This window comes from Pisolithus orientalis (assembly GCF_024613125.1).
Source record: "Pisolithus orientalis strain OTSU chromosome Unknown F5J12scaffold_22, whole genome shotgun sequence".
NCBI lineage: Eukaryota > Fungi > Basidiomycota > Agaricomycetes > Boletales > Pisolithaceae > Pisolithus > Pisolithus orientalis.
In genome coordinates this window covers 527,636-546,692 of record NW_026260803.1, presented here as the reverse complement: position 1 = coordinate 546,692, position 19,057 = coordinate 527,636, and the positions used below count along the sequence as shown (strand labels likewise).

The 19,057-nt window shown below is 49.1% G+C and overlaps 8 protein-coding genes across 8 annotated transcripts; 1 reads left to right on the top strand and 7 right to left on the bottom strand.

Moving 5' to 3' along the window:
* Window positions 1–100: 100 nt before the first annotated feature.
* Window positions 101–1,724, top strand: F5J12DRAFT_949013 (Alpha/Beta hydrolase protein; the record flags this gene model as incomplete). The annotated part of the gene is made up of 4 exons (XM_051749776.1): window positions 101–164; window positions 195–298; window positions 349–1,085; window positions 1,138–1,724. The coding sequence occupies 4 exons, from the start codon at window positions 101–103 to the stop codon at window positions 1,253–1,255; spliced, it is 1,023 nt and encodes a 340-aa protein (XP_051598522.1). The 3' UTR covers window positions 1,256–1,724.
* Window positions 1,559–3,873, bottom strand: F5J12DRAFT_228615 (uncharacterized protein). Its single transcript, XM_051738489.1, has 14 exons — window positions 3,635–3,873; window positions 3,449–3,584; window positions 3,364–3,391; window positions 3,266–3,304; window positions 3,144–3,215; window positions 3,008–3,092; window positions 2,913–2,956; window positions 2,739–2,861; window positions 2,635–2,684; window positions 2,536–2,572; window positions 2,376–2,483; window positions 2,262–2,318; window positions 2,092–2,216; window positions 1,559–2,032 (listed from the first exon to the last, which is right to left on the bottom strand). Exons 1-14 carry the CDS (start codon window positions 3,765–3,767, stop codon window positions 1,756–1,758), a joined length of 1,314 nt encoding a protein of 437 aa, XP_051598521.1. The 5' UTR covers window positions 3,768–3,873; the 3' UTR covers window positions 1,559–1,755.
* On the bottom strand, window positions 3,575–5,142 carry F5J12DRAFT_228736 (uncharacterized protein). The gene is made up of 4 exons (XM_051738490.1): window positions 4,229–5,142; window positions 4,057–4,168; window positions 3,635–4,006; window positions 3,575–3,584 (listed from the first exon to the last, which is right to left on the bottom strand). Exons 1-3 carry the CDS (start codon window positions 4,994–4,996, stop codon window positions 3,981–3,983), a joined length of 906 nt encoding a protein of 301 aa, XP_051598520.1. The 5' UTR covers window positions 4,997–5,142; the 3' UTR covers window positions 3,575–3,584; window positions 3,635–3,980.
* A 42-nt stretch (window positions 5,143–5,184) lies between these two features.
* Window positions 5,185–5,747, bottom strand: F5J12DRAFT_906395 (uncharacterized protein; the record flags this gene model as incomplete). Its single annotated transcript, XM_051748785.1, has 3 exons — window positions 5,185–5,358; window positions 5,402–5,539; window positions 5,610–5,747. The coding sequence occupies 3 exons, from the start codon at window positions 5,745–5,747 to the stop codon at window positions 5,185–5,187; spliced, it is 450 nt and encodes a 149-aa protein (XP_051598519.1).
* A 2,139-nt stretch (window positions 5,748–7,886) lies between these two features.
* F5J12DRAFT_842432 (uncharacterized protein) lies at window positions 7,887–9,221 on the bottom strand. The gene is made up of 6 exons (XM_051746162.1): window positions 9,199–9,221; window positions 9,100–9,142; window positions 8,940–9,047; window positions 8,823–8,879; window positions 8,635–8,777; window positions 7,887–8,579 (listed from the first exon to the last, which is right to left on the bottom strand). The coding sequence occupies exons 2-6, from the start codon at window positions 9,100–9,102 to the stop codon at window positions 8,366–8,368; spliced, it is 525 nt and encodes a 174-aa protein (XP_051598518.1). The 5' UTR covers window positions 9,103–9,142; window positions 9,199–9,221; the 3' UTR covers window positions 7,887–8,365.
* Window positions 9,222–10,902: 1,681 nt separating this feature from the next.
* On the bottom strand, window positions 10,903–12,714 carry F5J12DRAFT_228607 (HET domain-containing protein). The gene is made up of 3 exons (XM_051738488.1): window positions 12,615–12,714; window positions 11,328–12,560; window positions 10,903–11,253 (listed from the first exon to the last, which is right to left on the bottom strand). The coding sequence occupies exons 2-3, from the start codon at window positions 12,554–12,556 to the stop codon at window positions 11,247–11,249; spliced, it is 1,236 nt and encodes a 411-aa protein (XP_051598517.1). The 5' UTR covers window positions 12,557–12,560; window positions 12,615–12,714; the 3' UTR covers window positions 10,903–11,246.
* Window positions 12,715–13,690: 976 nt separating this feature from the next.
* Window positions 13,691–14,984, bottom strand: F5J12DRAFT_228386 (uncharacterized protein). Its single transcript, XM_051738486.1, has 7 exons — window positions 14,959–14,984; window positions 14,699–14,905; window positions 14,525–14,646; window positions 14,421–14,470; window positions 14,321–14,363; window positions 14,162–14,269; window positions 13,691–14,107 (listed from the first exon to the last, which is right to left on the bottom strand). Exons 2-7 carry the CDS (start codon window positions 14,811–14,813, stop codon window positions 13,904–13,906), a joined length of 642 nt encoding a protein of 213 aa, XP_051598516.1. The 5' UTR covers window positions 14,814–14,905; window positions 14,959–14,984; the 3' UTR covers window positions 13,691–13,903.
* Window positions 14,985–15,548: 564 nt separating this feature from the next.
* Window positions 15,549–17,900, bottom strand: F5J12DRAFT_228511 (heterokaryon incompatibility protein-domain-containing protein). The gene is made up of 3 exons (XM_051738487.1): window positions 17,780–17,900; window positions 15,872–17,722; window positions 15,549–15,817 (listed from the first exon to the last, which is right to left on the bottom strand). The coding sequence occupies exons 2-3, from the start codon at window positions 17,720–17,722 to the stop codon at window positions 15,593–15,595; spliced, it is 2,076 nt and encodes a 691-aa protein (XP_051598515.1). The 5' UTR covers window positions 17,780–17,900; the 3' UTR covers window positions 15,549–15,592.
* Between the last annotated feature and the right edge of the window lie 1,157 nt (window positions 17,901–19,057).

Genomic DNA, 19,057 nt, shown 5'->3' with positions numbered 1-19,057 from the left:
AGTACCAAGTGGATGGCGAAATTTGGGCGAAATCAGTGCGCTCTAGACTGAACTGCAAAAGTTCTGCTGCAAGTCAACATATGATAATCCACCGCCTGTGATGGCTTGTACTGGCGCACCCAGGACCCCAGTGCGGCCGCGTACAAGAGAGATAATTGACCCTAGTGCGTGACACCTCTGATCTCCGTCAACAGGACTCCATGTGTGTCTAGCTTACCCTTTACTTGAGGCCAACCGCTCAACTATAGAGTCTATCAGACGTGTAACTTTCACGTATGGGTCGTCAGATGTTCACAAGGTGTGCTTCATGTTCTGTGTTGCTGGGAGAGTGCGTTGACAGATGCTTAGCTTGACGTTTACTACCCCTCGTTGTCAGGATCTGGCGACGGGCTTCCACCGATCCTTATCTTTTTTTATGGTGGTGGACTAGTTCGTGGAGCACGCTCCTCCCCGCCTTCTAACCTTGTACATAACAACCTTGGTGCCTTCTTTGCGTCCAGAGGCATTCTCGTCGTGATTCCCGACTACCGTTTTGTTCCTGGGATCACCTTTCCTCAGGGCTCAGAAGATGTGCGCGACGCAATTGAATGGACAATCAAAAATGTTGCTGAGGGTGACTCAAACCGTGTGTTTCTTCTCGGTCACTCTGCGGGTGGCTTGCACTTGGCCTCTTATTTGCTCCTACCCTCTCTATTCCTGTCTTCTTCTGCACTCGGTTGTGTACGTGGTGTCATACTGATGGGCGTCCCTTGTGAGATCTCGCCATCTCGTCCTCAATTCTACTCCGTCGCGCAAACGTATTACGGAAATGCCAGAAAGGTTGCGGCCAATTATCCGCTGAGCCTGCTTCGTCGGGCATATGAATCACACATCCTTTCACTCCCTCCGTTCTGGAACGTCATGGCGGGAAGCGAACCACGTGCGATATCGGTTTCGATGCAAACATTTACTCGGGAATTCAAGAGCAGGGGAGGTACTATCGAGGAATTCGTTCTGGAAGGTCACGACCATTTGAGTCCCATCCTGGCCCTTAGTTCGGGTAGTGGCGAAGACTGGGGTCTCGACGTTGTGAGATGGATTATCGGGTAAGCTGTTTGTGCCGTCTTTTTACTGGCGTTCTGAACTGCTCTGCTACAGTGGTCTATATAATGAAGCAGCAGCTACAATGGACCTCAGCCACCATGCGCCACCTACAACAGCCGAAGACACCAATCATCCCAGCGCTGTATTAGATCTGCCGGCTCTAAACATCTGAGACTGCGACAAGCTCTGGTCGAACCCTCTTCACACAGTTTTACTGGAAAGAGACACATTATGAAGTGTTGGGACACTGTGGAATCGAGTATCTGATCCAAAACCATGCAATCAATCCGAAATCAAACTCGTTTATTTGTTGCACAGACACAGATAAAGACGCATCTTTCGCAGGCACGCTCTCAACACTATCACGGTCAGTCCCGGTCAACTGATTGTACGTCCCCTGGAAACATAAGACAGATCTAATATCCAGACTAGTACTGCGACTCCGGTTCTTGAACGTGGCGGCGTTTTGGTGTTACACCTTCCATTAAGGTTGGTAATTCGAGTCGTGTCCGAAGAAAAAAAGTTAGGAAGTACTAGCGTTATGAATTCTGATTTCGCAATAATACAAAATTTGTCCTAAGGTCAGTTTGCAGTGGGGGGCGGCGGTTTGTACATAAAGTACATATGCAGTTATCGGTGTGACAGCTGGGGTACGTGCGTTTGTCCTTGGTTTCATCTAGGACTTACTTGACGTTGGCCGCTGCGCGAGAGGTTACGAGCCGACTGCTTGATCCCCATCAACAATGTCACGATCCTCGTCTGCAGGCTGGCATGCTTAGACGCCGTACCAGTGGGCACTTCAGGGCTCGCACCCGGAGTAATTTCTTGGGTGCCAGGAAATGGGTTGTCGCCTGAAACAAGTACACCTGGACACCTCGCTCGCTCTGCAGCCTGGGCAGCAAGCCACAGTTTATATTTCGATATGTCTGCGCCCGCATCAAGCATAACCCTGAAACAATTGAAGTTCGGCTATTCATACCGACCCATAAGCCTAACGTCGTCGCTTACCTTCGCAAGTGAGCTATATCGTCGTCCGGGCTTATATACGGGGTTCCCTTGATAATCTCTGCTATCTCACGTAAACCCGAGGGGCGCGCGTCGGAATCGCGTTCCATTCGAATGTATTCCACGACCTGAACTAAGTGAAATAAAATTCATGAAGGCGAGGATTATCTTGCCTTTGGTAATAATTGGTCCACTTCTGAGCTGATTCCACACCAATAGAGCAATAGAATCTGTAGTAAACGACGAATCATCAGCTTCAAGGGATTATGACTCGAAGATATTCTTGCCTTTCCCGTTATATCCTCCTCCAGCGCTCGTTGTTCATCTTCGTCATGTGTTGCTTCGAGTTTCGCTTGAAGAGATGTTATCTCTTGTACCATGGAATGGACATTAACCTGTCTGCAGTGTCCAGGAGTTGAGCTAACGAGCGTTAAAAACGGTGCCAACCGTATCGTAATCAGTGCAACCGACTCGACCTATCCGTCTGAAACCAGGACACGAAGTACGGTCGAACACAGAAAAAATACGAGAAAAATAAGTACTGACTGTTTGTCCTTGGACTCTCCGAGGAAGGAAGAACAGATGCGATCGAGTAGCTTTTTGTGACTAGAATCAGCCTCGACTCCTTTTTCGCTAATAGTAACACTCACCCCAACGCTGAGAGTTTGTGATATGGACCTTACATCATTTTGTGTGTTTCGACGTTCACCAATCGACCAAGGCTGGTCAAGACCTTTACACTTCTTCAGTAAAAGAGGTGCACAGTGTGGATTCTGCAACGCTTGGGTTAGCACAGACGGATTTCGTGTCACCACGCAACTGACGAATGATGGATTCGATGGGCATGGGCGCGCTGATATACCATCTCCTATGCTATTATGTAAGGTTGCCGATGAGCACACTTGCTGTAACACACTACTGTCTGCTGCATCTACGGAGGCCTCGCAGCGAAATTGAGTTTCCATTATCGAAGGGAGCCTTTCGAAGAATGTTATCTCGCCAACCTACATTTCGACGGTATAAACAGGCCGAGGTATTAAAGAACGAGCACGCACGAAATTGTCCAGGTATTGTAAACCGAATATGGCCGAGAAGTCGACCACTCCACTTGTCTTCTGTTTATCCTGCTGTCTTCATGAGGGTGTATCTGTGAGTTTTACGCAGTTTTCTAACTTACTGCAGAGTCGTCAAGAGCTCCGGCTCCTACAGTGTGATGCTGCAAATAATTATTCAGATAAATCCAGCGCTCATAGCCTGGCTGATAAGGGTAGGTACCAGATTTGCTAGGACATAAAAGTGTTCCCTGTGTGCCGAACGTAGCATCAGTGATATTACGCAACATGATCTACAGAGGAGTCACCTAATATGTTTGAATCGTTCCCTTCTCGATGAACAAGCCGGTTCTCTATGCCAAGCCAGTGGTCTTGCAATGACACATAGGGGGGTGAAGATGCCTGGGTCTGTGGAGCGATTACGGCCCGTTAACACTGACTCTGCTATCCAAGGTCAACACAAACGTATAACCCATTTTTTTGCGCTAACTTACCACCTCCCAAGTTCCTCTGCTTCTCCTCATGATCGATTTCGTAGAATCGTGAGCACTGCACGATTGTTGTCACGAGGTGCTTGCCTGCAAGACGGGTAGACAGGGCTTTCAACAATAGCTTCGATTTCTTCATTGTTCGGAAGCTGACAGGCCCTTTGGTTGATGCAGTACCATGCTTTCGCCCGAGGAAGATGTTACGACAATGTCGTCCTGAGTCTGCACACGACGCAACCCCCTTTTGTAGCTGGATACACGAGAGACGACTGGGCGATAAGGCGAATGCGTGGGATCGATACCAAGTCTCTGCATATCGTCGAACATGTTACCGCACCGTTCGAAATTGCCATTAGAAGAGTCTCCATAATCGCCCAGCTGTTTGTGTCAGGCTTTCCACATGCCCCGAAAAATGTGTTACGACTCACCTGCAATCTCTTTATCACGACACAAATCAAATTTTGCGGGTTCTCCATCCAATCGCAGCTGATGAGAACCATAACTTTTTGATATCCACGGGAGCCATAGTTCGTAGCTCTCCTACGGTCATGTGGACGGTTAGATTTGGATCTGAGTGCCTATATGGGAGAGAACACCGACAAGCATGCACGTGTGTTCACGTGGCCCGATGCAACAACCAGGGCACTGCTCGATGCCAATCATCACGTTGAGGTAGCTCCTATCATTGCTGCGACAGAAAACCCTTGCGTCCCAAATGGTTCCGGGAAGATGGGTATCCCTAACGGTGTCGGAAGTGTTGTGAAAATGGGACTCGTGGATAGGCGTATTCCATAGGTCATCATGTATTTGCTTGGCAAAGTCTAACCACGACAACAATGCATCTTGCTTTGCAGGGTATTCATCACAGACGATGCGAGACCATACTTGACCAAGGTAGTATCCAAGTCCAACTGCAAAGCGGGATCCAGTATCACTGTTGGCATAGACCAAAACAATGAGAGTGTTTCCCTGCGATGAGAATGTGACAGTATTGCCAGTGATCCCGCACGGCAAGGTGCCGCAACGGGTGAAACCATACCATGAGGCGCGCCTGTCATCGATGCTGAAGTTGCTGTGGCTCTCCGCAGCGTCATTAGTGTAAGCAAGATGAAGTGACCTAAACTCCGGCACTTCGTTAGGGATCCACGTGATAGGGCCCAAAGACCTGTAAGAGCTAAGCCCTCGGGATGCTAGTTTGATGGTAACCAGACGCCCGTAACGGTCGCGACAGGGCAATACGGCTTTGAAGCATTGATTGGAGTTGTGACGATCGGGTATGACAGGCAATGACAGTTGGATGCCCACATTGGTAACATTGAATATAGAAAGTTGAAGGGAATTCTCGTTCACCCTGGTATCCAACAGCATATGCTTGCTCCATCCTCTGTCTATATCGAGTCTGGTATACGCCGCAAGTTCATAGTAGAACTCGTGGGGATCCACTGTTTTCGATAGTCGTGACAGGTCCCAGGAAGCAGCCTGGGCCTACCTGCAAGGACACCTCCGTGCTCTCCCAGCTTGTCCCTTTTGGATTCCATGCAAATATACTGTGATCGCTAGTACATGCGGATAATTTCCAGCTGCAGGCGCTGAAACGCTTTCGAGCCCTCTCCGTACAGCATCGGCATGTTGACGCCAAACAAGCCCAGCAACGAATACGCCCGATCTTCTACTCGCGTCGTCTTCCTGTCAGCGGCCCAAGACATAATGTGAGCGACTGCGCGGACGCTCTGATGAGTCGGTACTTCTCAAAACCTGTTCATCTCTTAAAACCTTCTCCGGAATTCGCGTGATGTCCTCTAATAAGGATGTCAGGTCCTGTTTGATGCCGATAGACACCCAGCTCTTGTTGAAGAATTCAGCCTCCTTCGGAGCGACAAGTTCTTGGAGTGTCCAGCCTCGCGAGAACCACTCCGGCCAACCGTTGGACCTGCTAAACCTATTGAAATCTTGCTTCAGTAGGAAAGGCCAGCTCGTCAACATCGTTGAGGTAAACGTAGCACATTTGCGAGTTGCGGTACCATCGATACATTGAGTTGATCGCCTCGGAGAGCTCTGCGCTGCTCCGCTTGTCAATGCAACACGTATCGATCCACAACCACGTATAACCGTCCCTCATCGCCAGTTCGCAACTCTTGATAATCTTCTGGTAGCCGTAGCGTTGTCTGACCTTACTCCTGTCTTGCTCGTCCATCTTCATGAGTCCGGTCATCTCATCATAATTGACCTCAGTCCCCCAGCGGTGTGAAAGTATGGCATATATTGCAGTCGTGTCGTCGTGGTCTTTCAGGACCTCGATTTCGGGGTCGACTCCTTGGACATGGTTTTCTCGGTCGAGAACGGCTTTTACATCCAATAGGCGCATCTTGACAAAGAATGAATAAAGAAAAACTGAGGGAATCATAGTATTATAGCCTGTCGCACATACTGGATGGTTCTTCAGATGACGGGCTTTATGTTTCTAGCGACGAACACACGTCGGGTGCGTTGAAACTGGCTTGGAAACATGCATGACATGGCAGTGGCACGTGGTCTCGGTATTATATGTAGGCTCCATCGTGTTCAGCAGCCCACGCGGCAGCCAAAAGGCAATTCCCAACTCCTTGTGTGCCTTCCTGGACGGTTGACGGATTCCGTTCACCGAAAAGGCAACGTCGCTCCCGAGGAGACAACTCGTCATACCAGCCACGCCAACCGCCCTAAAGTCAACAGCAACCGTCTACGCTCCTGATTGATTTCCTCAGAAGCCCTGCAATGGACATCTAACCACATCTCCCGCCTCCTCAATGTCACCTTGACGAATTTGACTAACCCCTTTCTCCTACGACTCCACCCGCTACGTGCGCCGACGCAAAACATCGAACCTAGCGAACAATCTGTGTTGAAGTATCTATTCCAAATGACGTCACGGCCAACTCAGCGCCGTCGTACACCCAACAGAAGTTCCGCAGATTCCGGTCCATTGTTAGAGTATCGGCGTGATCCTTTGTACTTCATGACCGCACAGGCGGACTAGTCACAGGTCTCCACCTCGCTCCGGCCCCGAATCCTTACCGGAAGAAGAATTAGACTCACAGTGAAACTGTGCTACGTCTACGCCACCTACGAATCCCATCATCGTCCTCAACTCCTTCGCAAGAACAGATACCATATCACATACCTCCCTTCCTACCACACGAATGAAGTGGCAGACGCTCTTGGCCGTGTACGCGCCGCTGATGCGGATGGAGACACATCGACTCGGCGGTGGCCCTATGCGGGACGGGTAAGATGCTCTTCCGACGTACGTATATACATGGACTTCTGGATACACCGCTTTGGTCCTCAAACCCACTACCAGCACTCCGGGCGACCAGCCGGTAACGGAGATGTTGCAAGTGTGGCACCTGGCGAAAACCGCACAGTTATTCCGCATCCTGGAAGTGGACGTACTGTAGTTGGCATTATGCTGATATCCATGTCTGGGCACCCTTGTGGTTTCGGTGGCTCTGTTCCCGTTCCTTCCGGCTTATTATGACCCGATGAGCTGACGTATCAGAATGTTAAGCTGGATCCCCGGTTCGCGTATAATTACACCTCTCTGTTGGTGTTACTGTGAAGCACTTCATGACCCACTCGTTCTAGACCGTTGTGGACCTAATTCTTCAATTCTTCTCTCGCAGTGATGCCGGTTTGTTTCACTTGTCAAATTGGGGGTTCGTACGGAGACTCGCAAGCACGCCAAAAACGGTGTACGTTTCTTTGTTTATGCTGATGTGGCAGTTTGCTAACGGTAACCAGTTTCTTATGACTTCCGCGTCATGATCCTGCCGAGCGTCCCGCTACCTTGGGCCGCTCTCACGGTTTTCTCCTGCCCCCAGAATGGAAGAGTAATATCTCCTCAAAGGTGCACTGCGAACGATGTGTGTATGTCCACTCCCGAGAGATGTCTATTGGTTTAAGTATCATTTTTCAGTCAAGAAAGATTTGCCGTATAACGAAGGCAATGTTCAACTAGCTAGGGAGTCGAGTCAGAACCAATCTTTACGACCTTGAAGCACGGAACAGCATTGTGTAGAATGGTTGTCATTCATACACCGCTTGGAACCTCTTCTGGTGTCGTCAACTGGTAGGGGTATATGGGTATACAATAAAACATTCATTTGTAGGATACTTATTTTGACTGGCACGTTTTGTTCCGTTTGTATGGTTGGCTGCTTGTGAAGATAGCAGTTTCATGTCACTAACGTCTATCAAACTACGCAAGTGCACCCTTGCCGTCTGAACGTCCATTTCCTGATATCGCTCCCTAGCGTTGTGACTAGTCATCCCAGAATTACGAGAGCTATTGTACTCGATATCAACACGCTGAATATTACAACCAGCGTCAGCTGCAGGTGACCTTCGCTGAGGAAATCGTTCTTGAAAGTCATAACCATGTGAGTCCAGTCTTGGTTCTTAGTTCGGGTAGTGGTGAAGATCGAGGAAACTATACCGTGATGTTTCTTTGTCCACATTATAAACCTAATACGCTACAGAGGTGTGGACGGTGAGGCAGTAGCTTACAGCGGGCCACTGCAGCGTTGCTTTCGATCTGCCTGCTTCAAGTCCATCAAGCTGCTCCAGGCGCTGGTTGTACCCTCCTCGCGCGCTAAAGAGAGACGCACTGTAGGGGATTATGATAAGTTGGGCCGAAGTCCTGAGGGACCATCGAATCCTGATCCTCGTCTACAGGACGAACTCACTCAGGCAGACAAGTCAAAGCTCCGTTTCGGTTAACAGTGGACTTCCGCTCGAAGCAGAGCCTTCCGGTTCAGTATCCAGTGAACTTGTACTCGAGGCAGTCTCTCGGGTACTGGTAATTGGGTTGTTTCTCGAAACAAGTACACTTGACAATCTGGCTTGTTCATCAGCCTGGGCAGCAAGCCATAATCCATGTTTCGATATGCCTGCGCCTGCATCGCGCATGATCCTGGAACAGTGGATGTTCAGTAATTCATACCAATGTCGTAAGCCAAATGACTCACCGCCGCAGGTGAGCTATATCGTCGCCCACTCCCATACGTCGAGCTCCCTTAATAAACTTTGTAATCTCGAGCAAACCCGGATGAGCATCATGTGGCCGAGGCACCAAGCTGGCATTCAATTCATTCCGAATTTCATTCACTACCTGGACCACGTCAAACAACATCTATGAAGACGAGTGTTAGCTTACCTTGGCTAACAGTTGGTCCACTTCTGCCCAGATTCCGCGCCAATAGAACCACAGGATCTGTGACGAAGGATCGATCAGCTCCAAGACGTTATAACCTGAAGATATCGATATCCTTACTTTTCCTGTTACATCCTCCTCCAGTGCCCGTCGTTCATCTTCGTGCCGTGTTACTTGGAGTTTCGCTTGGAGGGCCTTTATCTCCCGTACCGTGGAATGGACATCAGCCTTTTTGCAATGTCAGGAGGAGGATTACGGAGCGCCAAAAAGTGGTGCGCACCATATCGTAATCACTAGCGCCTGCTTGACCTCTTCGTCCGGAACTAGGAGACAAAGAACGGTAGAGTGCAGATAAAATCTGAGGAAATGTAAGACTTACTGATTGCCTTCGGACGCACGGAGGAGGGAGGTACAGACGTGTTCAAGTAACTTTTTGTCGTTAGAATCAGCCTCGACTCCTTTTAGCTGATGGTAACACTTACCTCAATGCTAAGAGTTTGTGATATGGACTGCACTTCATATTGCGTCTCTCGTTTCCTTTGAACGGACCTATCGCCAAGGCTTTTGAATTTCTGGAGCAGAAGGGGTACCGCTACCTCACGGCGTGGGTTCGGCCCTGTGACGGGTTGAAGACAGATTCGCAGCAGATCCCATATCTTCGCGCTACAAACGGGTGACGGATCTGGTGAGTGCGCCGATAGAGTGTTTCCTATGTTGCGACGTAAGTTCCAACGAACATGCTCGGTGAGACGTGCTGACCTCCCGCTCTGACTACGGAACCTCCGCTGAGTGACCGGGTTTCCATTATCGAAGGGAGCCTTCCGAAGAACGTTATCTCGCCAATCTGTGTTTCAGCAGTATAACACGCTGAACTATCGAATCAACGAACACGCACGTAATTTTTCAGGTATTCTAAACCGAAGTAGTCGATCACTTCGTTCATCATCCGTCTGTTCTACTGGCATCATGAGGGTGTGTTCGTAGGTTTCACGCAGTTGCCCAACGCACCGCAGACTCATGACGGGCTTCGGTTCCTGCAAGGTGATGCTACGGACAATAGGATTAGTCAGATAAACCCGCAGCCTGAATGACAAGAGCAGGTACTGTACCAGATTTTCCAAGGCGTAAAAGGTTTCTCTACGTTCCGGTGTCTTGTCAGCAACTTTACACGACATGATCTGGAAAAGAATCACCTAATGTTTTCAAATTTTCCTCTTCTCTGAGTACAAGTTGGGTTCCTATCCCAAGATAATCTTCTTACAATGATGCATAGGGGGACCTTGGAGGTGACTGGGACTGCAGACTGCTTATCGCCCTTCGATGCTGAGTCTGACACCCCAAGGTCAAAAGAAAAGTAGGAACCAGCTTTCGGATAAACTCACGACATCCCATGTCTATCCGTCTTCCCTTGTCATCAACCTTGTAGAAGTCTAGGCATTGTATGACCGTTGTTACGAAAGCTCTATCTTCAAGGTGCAGAGCTTTCAACAGCAGCTGGAATTCTTTGTTGTTCGGAAGTGAGAAACACTTGGGTTCATGCACTGCCAGGTTGTCGCATTTGATACCCCGCGTCATGGGGACATGCCGAGTTTACACGCGACGCACCACATCTTCGCAGCTAGATACACGAGATTCGACAGGGCCATAAATCGAATCCATGTCATGTTCCCGCACGTCCTTGAATATATTACCGCAATATTGGAAATTGCCACGGGTAAAGTCGCCATAATCGCCCAGCTTTTTATGTCAGACTCACTACAGGTCCCGAGGAATGCGTTATCGCTCACTGCAATCTCCAGACCAGAACACTCGTCGAACTTTGCGAGTTTCCCATCAAGTTCCAACTCATGAGAACCGTCAAATGCGTACGTTGACGGAAGCCATGGTTCGCACACGAGCTATGGTTATGTGGATGGTTAGATCTGAGTGCATATGCAGAATAAAGTACCGACCAACGTATTCGTGCATTGACGTGGCCCAGTACAACAACCGGGGCACACCTCAATGTCAATCATCACATCGGTACCCTTATTGTCGCTGGAATAGACAATCCTCGCATCCCAAATGGTTCCAGGAAGGTGAGCATCCTTGACAACGTTGAGACAACTATAAGGTGGGGGATCATCGATAGCATTCCACAGGATATCATATGCTTGCTTGGCAAATTGTTCTGTCCGCGATGACCAGACATCTTGATTTGTAAGGCATTCACCACAGACGACGTGTACCCATACGTGACCAAGGTAGTATCCAAGTCCAACTGCAAATCTGGCATGGTCATTGGCATAGACTATCACATTAAGAGTGCTGCCTTGGGACGAGAGTTTGACAGTATCGCCGGAGATCTCGTTCGGACAGGTGCCACAGCGGGTGAAGCCATAGTACGAGGTACGCTTGTCATGAAGCCTGAAATGGTGGCACCACTCCTCATCGTCTTGAGAACAATCAAGATAAAGTGTCGTGAATTCTACGCTTGCCATATCGGGAATGGGTGCAGCGCCGAAATACCTGCAAAAGCTATGTCCGCGACATTGCAGGTCGATGGTAACCAGATTTCCATAATGATCGTGAAATGGCAACATGGCCTTGAAGTATTTGGTGCTTAGAGCGTCTTGATCTTGTTGGGGACAGACGGGTAACGACATTTGAATACCCAGATTGGTAACATCGAATCTAAAAAGTTGAGAGGAGTCTGCACCGCGCTGCAACCCCATAAGCCTGGATAAATTTGTGGCTGCGTCAAGCCCTAGCCACCGTATACCGTGCTCTAGTTCTGCGATAAACCGATGGGGTTCCAGTTCTTGGATGTCGTGATAGCCTCTGAAGCAACTCGGGTTGTCTGCAAGGACACTTTTATGCATCCCAAACCGCCCCTTGGGACTCCATGCAAGTATGCTGTGATCGCTGGATGCCCGGATGATTTCCAGCTGCAGTCGCTGGAATGCTTTTGGGCCCTCGCCGTACAGCATTGGCATGTTCACGCCAAACAAGCCCAACAGTGAATACGCTCGATCTTCGACTCGCGTCGTCTTCCGGTCGGCGGCCCACGACATAATTTGTGCGACGCATGGACGCTCTGAGGAAGCGATACTCCTCAAAACCCGACCATCTCTCAAAACGCTTTCAGGAATTCGTGTAATTTCCTCTAACACGGACGCCAGGTCCTCTTTAGTGCCGATGGACTCCCAGCGCTTGTTAAAGAATTCGGCTTTCCTCGGAGCGATAAGCTCCTGGAGCGTCCAACCTCGCGAGAACCACTCCGGCCAACCGTTGACCCAACCAAGCCTACTGAAGTCTTGTTTCGCAGGAAAGGCCCAGTCGTCGACATCGTTGAGAAAAACGTAGCACATTTGCGAGTCGCGGTACCATCGATACATTGAGTTGATTGCCTCTGTGAGTTCTGCGCTGCTGCGCTTGTCAATGCAACACGTATCAATCCACAACCACGTGTAGCCGTCCTTCATGGCCTGTTCACAACTCTTGATGATCTTCATGTAGCCGGAGCGCCCCCTGATTCTGTCCTTCGTTCGTGGTTCCATCACTGCCAGACCGATCATCTCCTCGTAATTGACCTCAGTTACCCAGCGATGGGAGAGTATCGCATAACTTGTACTCTTGTCATCGAGGTCCTTCAGGACTTCATCGTAGCCAAGAATCTTCATGACCTCAGCATCGTGTCCGGTTAGTTGCATGCCTTTGTCTCTGTCGAGCACAGCTTTCACGTTCAACAGCTTCATATTCCTAAGGGGCAGACAAGTCAAGGCTGCATCAAAGTTTTATGTGCGTCACACATACTACTAGGTATCCAGAGACTACAATGTAGTTCTTCAGATTGCAAGCTTTATGTGCCTGGGGATGAGTATACGGACAGTTTCGAAACAACGTGGTCGTTGTGAGATAGGCGTACATCACGTGCTGTGACTTTTCTGTGATGTTCTGCTTATGTAATCGAGAGTCAGTCAACGGTCACCTGGGCGCTGCCAGCATGAGCTAGTCTGAAAGAAAAGCACCATGATCGAGAACCTTTCACCGAACAACCCGGAGTTGAACCAATGCAAGGAAACAATATCAGTCCAAGCTGCTTGTGCCTATGAGACTAGTCCCTTCGTTCCCTGAACCTGTTCTGCGTGGATCGATCATTGAACTTGCCGGAGATGCTTCGCCTTCTCCATCACCCGGATCCGCCGCCTCCGCTGCCTCACGCTGCCGCCACGCTGGCCTTGGGGACAGCATTTCAGTGCGCACCTTGCACAGACCGATAAATTGACTACTGATGTTCCAGTGCAAAATTCATTGGCCGTCAAGGTAACGTGGGGCGTTACAGTTCGTGCGGCCAGCAAGAAGGGACATAGCTGTCAAACACCTTCGCTCGAACAACTCGGACCTCGCATTGTAAGGTGGTCATGCCCCTCGCAAGAAAGCGATGTCCGTCTAAGTCGCCTGCTCCTACAGCCCAGTTCCCTCGCGGACTAATCGTTCATCATCTCTATGATGACCATTTCTGCCACCCCACGCTGCGGCATTGGCCCCGTTATCGGCTTTTGGCGCCACTCCTTCTGCCGAGAATGTCAGTTCGAATCGGCCCGATCAGAGAAAGAAGGTCAGGAATTAGTGGTTCGACAACTATTGGTTTCCCATTGCAAATTCATCAAATATGAGTAAACAGCAGTGTAAAGTGAGACTACAAATGCGTAGTGAAACAGTGCGACGGCCAATACAGATGTATTCCGCCCTCCGTCTCCAGAAGTTACCATACGTCTTGACTACTACATAATGCCTGTCAAGGTCACGATCACCATGTAAGTATAGGTTGAACCTACTCAGACGAAGTCAAAGTCTCCGCCTGGTAGAGTGTTTGCCGAATATGTGTGCAGGGCGTATCGGAGCTTGTGCTCGAAGCAGCCGCTTGGGTGCCAAGAGTGGGGTCGCTTCTTGAAGCTCCTGACAATCCGGCCTTGATTTGACTTGCAGCCCGGGAGGCAAGCCATAATTCATGTCTCGATATGCCTGCACGCGCATCGAGCATGACCCTGAAACAACATATATTCAGCAATTCACATAGAAACGGTAAGCAAAGGATAACGTTACCGCTGGAAGTGGGCCATATCGTCACTTGGTTCTATACGAGGGGTTCTCTCGATAATCCCTGCAATCTCGCGCACATCCTTACGAGTGGGGACATCCGATGTCACTTGAGAAGATAACACGTGTGGACACGAGCATTGGCTTACTTTCACAAATCTTTGCTCCACTTCTGAACAGATTCCACGGAAATAGAACCATAGGATCTACGACGAACAAACGATCAGTCTGAAGAAGTTATACCTCGATGACATCCTCACCTTTCCTGTGATATCCTCCTCCAGTGCTCGCTGTTCATCTTCGTCATGTGTTGAATGAAGTTTCGCTTGGAGTGCCTCTATCTCTCGTACAGAGGAATGGACATTGACCTGTTTTCAGTATCAGGAGGTGGACTACAGAACGTCAAAGGTGGGACCAACCGTATCGTTATCAACGTGGCTTACTTGACCACTTCGTCTGGAACTATGAGGCAAAGAACGGTAGAATGCAGACAAAGCACGAGAAAATTTAAGTACTTACTGATTGTCTCCAGAAGTACCGAGGAGGGAGGTACAGATGTGTTTGAGTAGCTTTTTGTCACTAGAATCGGCCTCGACTTCTTCTGACTGATGGTGATACCTTACCTGGATGCCAAGAGTTTTTGATATGGACTGCACATCATCCTGCGTCCACTTATTGGGTGACTCTGGGAATATATTCCATACCCCCGTCAACTTGACGAGTGATTGCACCGATAAAGCATTTCCTAGGGTGCGATGTAAGTTTTCCGGAGAACATCCTTGGCGTGACGTGCTGACTTCGTGCCATGACTACAGCATCCTCGCTAACTGGCTGAGTTTTCATTGTCGAAGGGAGCCGTTCGAAGAATGTTATCTCGCCAACCTGAATTTCAACAGTATAACGGGCTGACATAACTTGAAACCATGAACACGCACATGATGTCTCAGGTATTCTAAACCAAATACGCTCTTGCAGTCGATCACTGCGGAATTCATCCGTCTGTTCTGTTGTCAACATAAGCACGCACTCGAGGGTTTCACGCAGTTACCCAACGCACCGCAGACTCACGGCAAGTTTCGGTTCCTATAAGATGATGCTGCAGATAATAACATTAGTCAGATAAACCCACTTGCAGTCTGGCTGATGGTATTAGGAGCACGTACCAGATTTGTCAAGGCGTAGAAGTGTTCCCTACATACGTTCCGAATGTATTATCAATAACGTTCCACAGCATAATTGGCGAAGGAATCACCTAATACTTTTGAATTGTTGCCTTCTCTCGGCATGGGCTTCTACTCTATCGCAAGCTCTATCCCAAGTTAGATTTCTTATGACGATGCATAGGGGGGTGAAGGTGTGTGGGTCTGCGGACTGCTTATCACCCTTGGATGTTATGTCTGACACCGAAGGTGAAAACAAAGGCAGGAACCATTCTTCAGGAAAACGCACTTCCTCCCACGTCAATCTGCCTTCCCTCGTTATCAACTTTCCAGAATCCTGAGCATTGTATGACAGTCGTCACAAGAGATTTGCCTTCAAGATCAGGTAACTTGGCTTTCAACAACAGGTGGAACCTGTTTTGGTCCGGAAGCGGGAGAACCTGAGGTTGATACAGCACCAGGTTGTTGCAATTGATACCACTCGTCACAACCATGTCCTCATCTTTCAGCATTGGATACCCGTCTGCGGAATCAATACCAAGGTCCTGCAGTATGTTGCCATCGCGTTCGAATTTGCCATGGGAAAAGTGACCATAATCGCCCGGCTGTTTGTGTCAGCCTGCCACAGTTCCCAAGAACTCCGTTACAACTCACTGTAATTTTTTGATGAAAACACTCGTCAAACCTTACGCGTTTCCCTTCAAGTTCCAACTCATGAAAACCAATTGTTGATGAAATCCACGTTAGTTCATACGGCTGTTGTGACATGGATGGTTAGATCCGAAATGCATATATGGAGAAAGTACTGACAAACGCGCTGTGAAGTTCACGTGGCCCAATACAACAACCAGGGCATTGCTCAATACCAACCACTATATCAGTGCCCTTATCTTCAGTAGTATGGACGATGGTTGCATTCCAAATGGTTCCAGGAAGGTGGGCATTCGTAGTAATGTGAGCATTCTTAAGAACTGTGAGTTGGCGAATATACAGCAGCGGGTGGTCCTTGATAGGTGCTTTCCACAGGATATTATATACTTGCTTGGCAAATTCGTCTGCCCCCAATGACCAGACCTCTTGATATGCAGAGGACTCGTCGCAGACAATGCGTGCCCACACTTCACCGAGGTAGTATCCAAGGCCAACGGCGAAGCGAGATTTGGGTTTGTCCCTGGCGTAGACTAAGATGAAGAGATTTTTTCCTTGGGAGACTGTGACAGTGTCGTCCGTGATCTTCTGAGGGAAGGCACCACAACGGCTGAAGCCATAGTACGAGGTGCGCTTGTCATGGAACCTGAAACTGCGGTAACTTTCCTCGGCGTGCTGCAAGCAATTAAGATAAAGTGACCTAAACTCCGGACGTGTGGCACGGTTGGGAATGCGTGGTGGCCAGAAAGACCTGCTAGAGCACCACTTGTATCCGTCACGTTGCAGGTCGATGGTAATCAGGTTTCTATTACCGTCGCGACAAGGCAACATGGCCGTGTAGTATTTAACTTCAGTTTCGTCGTCTTCGGGTATAGTGGAAGAATCATCCGTGAATTTGGATTTGGATGAAGAGTCACTGTAGTTTGGGAAGACTGGCAACGACAGTTGGATGCCCAGATTGGTAACATCAAACCTGAGAAGTCGAGTGGGGTCCACACTGCGCCACCAATCCCACCGTATGTCTTGCCGTGCTTCCTCAGCGAACCAACTGAGATCCTCTGTTTCAGTGTCATGGCATTCTCGGAAGCAGCTCGGGTCATCCGCAAGGACACTTCTGTTCTTTCCAAGCCGTCCCTTGGGATTCCACGCAAATATACTGTGATCGCTGGATACCCGGATTATCTCCAGCTGCAGGCGCTGGAATGCTTTCAAGCCCTCCCCATACAGCATTGGCATGTTCACGTCAAACAAGCCCAGCAGCGAATACGCCCTATCTTCTACTCGCGTCGTCTCCCGGTCAGCGGCCCATGACATGATGTGAGCGATGAGTGGACGATCAGTGCCGATACTCCTCAAAACCCACTCATACCTCAGTACGTTATCCGGAATCCGCGTAATCCCCTTTAACACGAATGTCAGGTCCCCTTTCGTGCCTATGGACTCCCAGCGTTTGTTGAAGAATATCGCTTCCCTGGGAGCGATGAGTTCCTGGAGTGTCCAGCCTCGCGAAAACCACTTTGGCCAACCATTTACCCAGCCAGGCTTGCTGAAATCTTGTTTCGTAGGGAGGGCTGAGTCATCGACATCGTTGAGATAAACGTAGCACATTTGCGAGTCGCGGTACCATCGATACATTGAGTTGATTGCCTCGGTGAGTTCTGCGCTGCTCCGCTTGTCGATGCAACACGTATCGATCCATAACCACCTGTAACCGTCCTTCATGGCCTGCTCACAACTCTTGATGATCTTTTTGTAGCCATTGCGCCCCTTGACATCATCCTTCTTATGTGTCTCCATTACTGCAAGACCATTCATCTCCTCGAACTTGACCTCATCCTTCTCGTCTCCCCAACAATGCGACAGTATAGCATAACTTGTAAACTGGTGGCCGAGTCCCTTCAGGATTTCGACATCAGGGTTGACCCCATAATCAGTCGTCTTGTCAGTTTCGTGTCCAGCTTGTCGGGTGCATTTGTCTGTGTTGAGCACAGCCTCTACATTCAAAAACCTCATCTTCCTAAGGAGCAAACCAGTCAAGGCTAGATCAAAATTATAGGTCGTCACACATACCTCCTAGGTATCTGGGACTACTGTTCAAATGGTGAGCTTTACACGCCTGGACAGAGGGCTTGAACAACCTGATTCTGTTGTCGTCGCAGATTTTAAGTGTTCACTGGGAGTGCCCTCGATCCCCGTTAACAGCCTCGTTGAAGCTGTGTATCGATTGAATCTCCGCCATGTATGCACTGCAAATGAAGACGGGCATCAACCTGGATGGCAGGCCAGGTGATTCAATATATGGGACGGAAATGATTATCTCTTCCGGCATACGACGGCGTTGGGAGTCCCTCCAATACATGGAGTCTTGGGATACTGTTTTAGCTCCTCAAAGTGCATTGTTGGTGTGGTGCGCAACCAGCTGGTTATGTAAGTATGGGGTTGGGGATCCACGTCTAAACACCTCTGCGGTTTCTGCCATTCATTCCCGCCCCTCTGGCTTATCATGACAGAGGAGTTGGCATTTCAGACTATTCGGGGATAACTGTGGTTTTGGGTTCATGTGTTATCATCTTCTCTGTCAATATCATTGTCAAAGAGCTGCACCACACTCGTTTTAAGCCATTGTGGACATCGTTCATTACTTTTCCCTCGGTTGTCGTTCCGTTTCCGAGATGAAGGTTCGGTGGCAGAGAACGTAAGTTACTATGCACCTTTGTGTGAGCTTTTTGGATTCCTGACTGTTCTACGGATCAAATTCTCTTGAGAAGTCTGCATCGCCCCTGCAGTTCACGTGGCAGAAGAACGGAATCATTGCATGCCCCGAGCAGGATTTGATGATCCATAGTTTTGGCGCTGATCTCAATTACAGTAATATGTGGGCCACAGAAAGCCGGCATACCCTTCCCGATATCTGTCAGGTTGCCAGTCTTGTTGGCTGGCTTGCATGAGGAGTGGCGTTTGGGCGAGGAATTAATTTTTTGTCAGTGTGTGATACCCTAGAAGATTCCTGCCTCGCCTTCAGGGTCTTTATCCAAAAGTGGAGATGACCCCAGAAGGCGCAAGACTGATTATTTTGTAGTGAACCCCCCTCGCACTGTGATATGTGCGAAACCATGGATCAGGTGAGACTCGTTCTAACTACTTGCCTTGAACTGACTTCCTTTTCAGTAAACACGTTGCACCCACCCTGGAATGCACGTTCTCTTGCGCTTGAATGTGGATCTTATCAGAAGCCGTGTTGAAATAAATTTCAGCCAATTTATTGATTGCCCGCAATGCGTTGGCCAGTGGCTTCGAATCAATCAAACTGGCAGCCTTCTAACCATGTTTCTGGTGTGGTGAACTTCT

Excerpts from the sequence above, each read along its gene's own strand:
- F5J12DRAFT_228615 (XM_051738489.1), bottom strand. The coding sequence starts at position 3,767 with ATGAAGAAATCGAAGCTATTGTTGAAAGCCCTGTCTACCCGTCTTGCA. Across the intron at positions 3,392-3,448 it reads GAACGATTCAAACATATTAG|GGAACACTTTTATGTCCTAG; the intron begins GTGACTCCTCTG and ends TTCGGCACACAG. Across the intron at positions 3,305-3,363 it reads TTTATGTCCTAGCAAATCTG|CATCACACTGTAGGAGCCGG; the intron begins GTACCTACCCTT and ends AATTATTTGCAG.
- F5J12DRAFT_228736 (XM_051738490.1), bottom strand. The coding sequence starts at position 4,996 with ATGCTGTTGGATACCAGGGTGAACGAGAATTCCCTTCAACTTTCTATA. Across the intron at positions 4,169-4,228 it reads GTGAACACACGTGCATGCTT|GAGAGCTACGAACTATGGCT; the intron begins GTCGGTGTTCTC and ends ACATGACCGTAG. Across the intron at positions 4,007-4,056 it reads TCGTGATAAAGAGATTGCAG|CTGGGCGATTATGGAGACTC; the intron begins GTGAGTCGTAAC and ends TGACACAAACAG.
- F5J12DRAFT_842432 (XM_051746162.1), bottom strand. Across the intron at positions 8,778-8,822 it reads TGGACCAACTGTTAGCCAAG|GTAGTGAATGAAATTCGGAA; the intron begins GTAAGCTAACAC and ends GACGTGGTCCAG. Across the intron at positions 8,580-8,634 it reads GATATAGCTCACCTGCGGCG|GATCATGCGCGATGCAGGCG; the intron begins GTGAGTCATTTG and ends CCACTGTTCCAG.
- F5J12DRAFT_228607 (XM_051738488.1), bottom strand. The coding sequence starts at position 12,556 with ATGAAGCTGTTGAACGTGAAAGCTGTGCTCGACAGAGACAAAGGCATG.
- F5J12DRAFT_228386 (XM_051738486.1), bottom strand. The coding sequence starts at position 14,813 with ATGTCAGCCCGTTATACTGTTGAAATTCAGGTTGGCGAGATAACATTC. Across the intron at positions 14,471-14,524 it reads CAAAAACTCTTGGCATCCAG|CTACTCAAACACATCTGTAC; the intron begins GTAAGGTATCAC and ends AGTGACAAAAAG. Across the intron at positions 14,364-14,420 it reads GGTACTTCTGGAGACAATCA|TTCCAGACGAAGTGGTCAAG; the intron begins GTAAGTACTTAA and ends TTTGCCTCATAG.
- F5J12DRAFT_228511 (XM_051738487.1), bottom strand. The coding sequence starts at position 17,722 with ATGAGGTTTTTGAATGTAGAGGCTGTGCTCAACACAGACAAATGCACC. Across the intron at positions 15,818-15,871 it reads GTGAACTTCACAGCGCGTTT|CCGTATGAACTAACGTGGAT; the intron begins GTCAGTACTTTC and ends ATGTCACAACAG.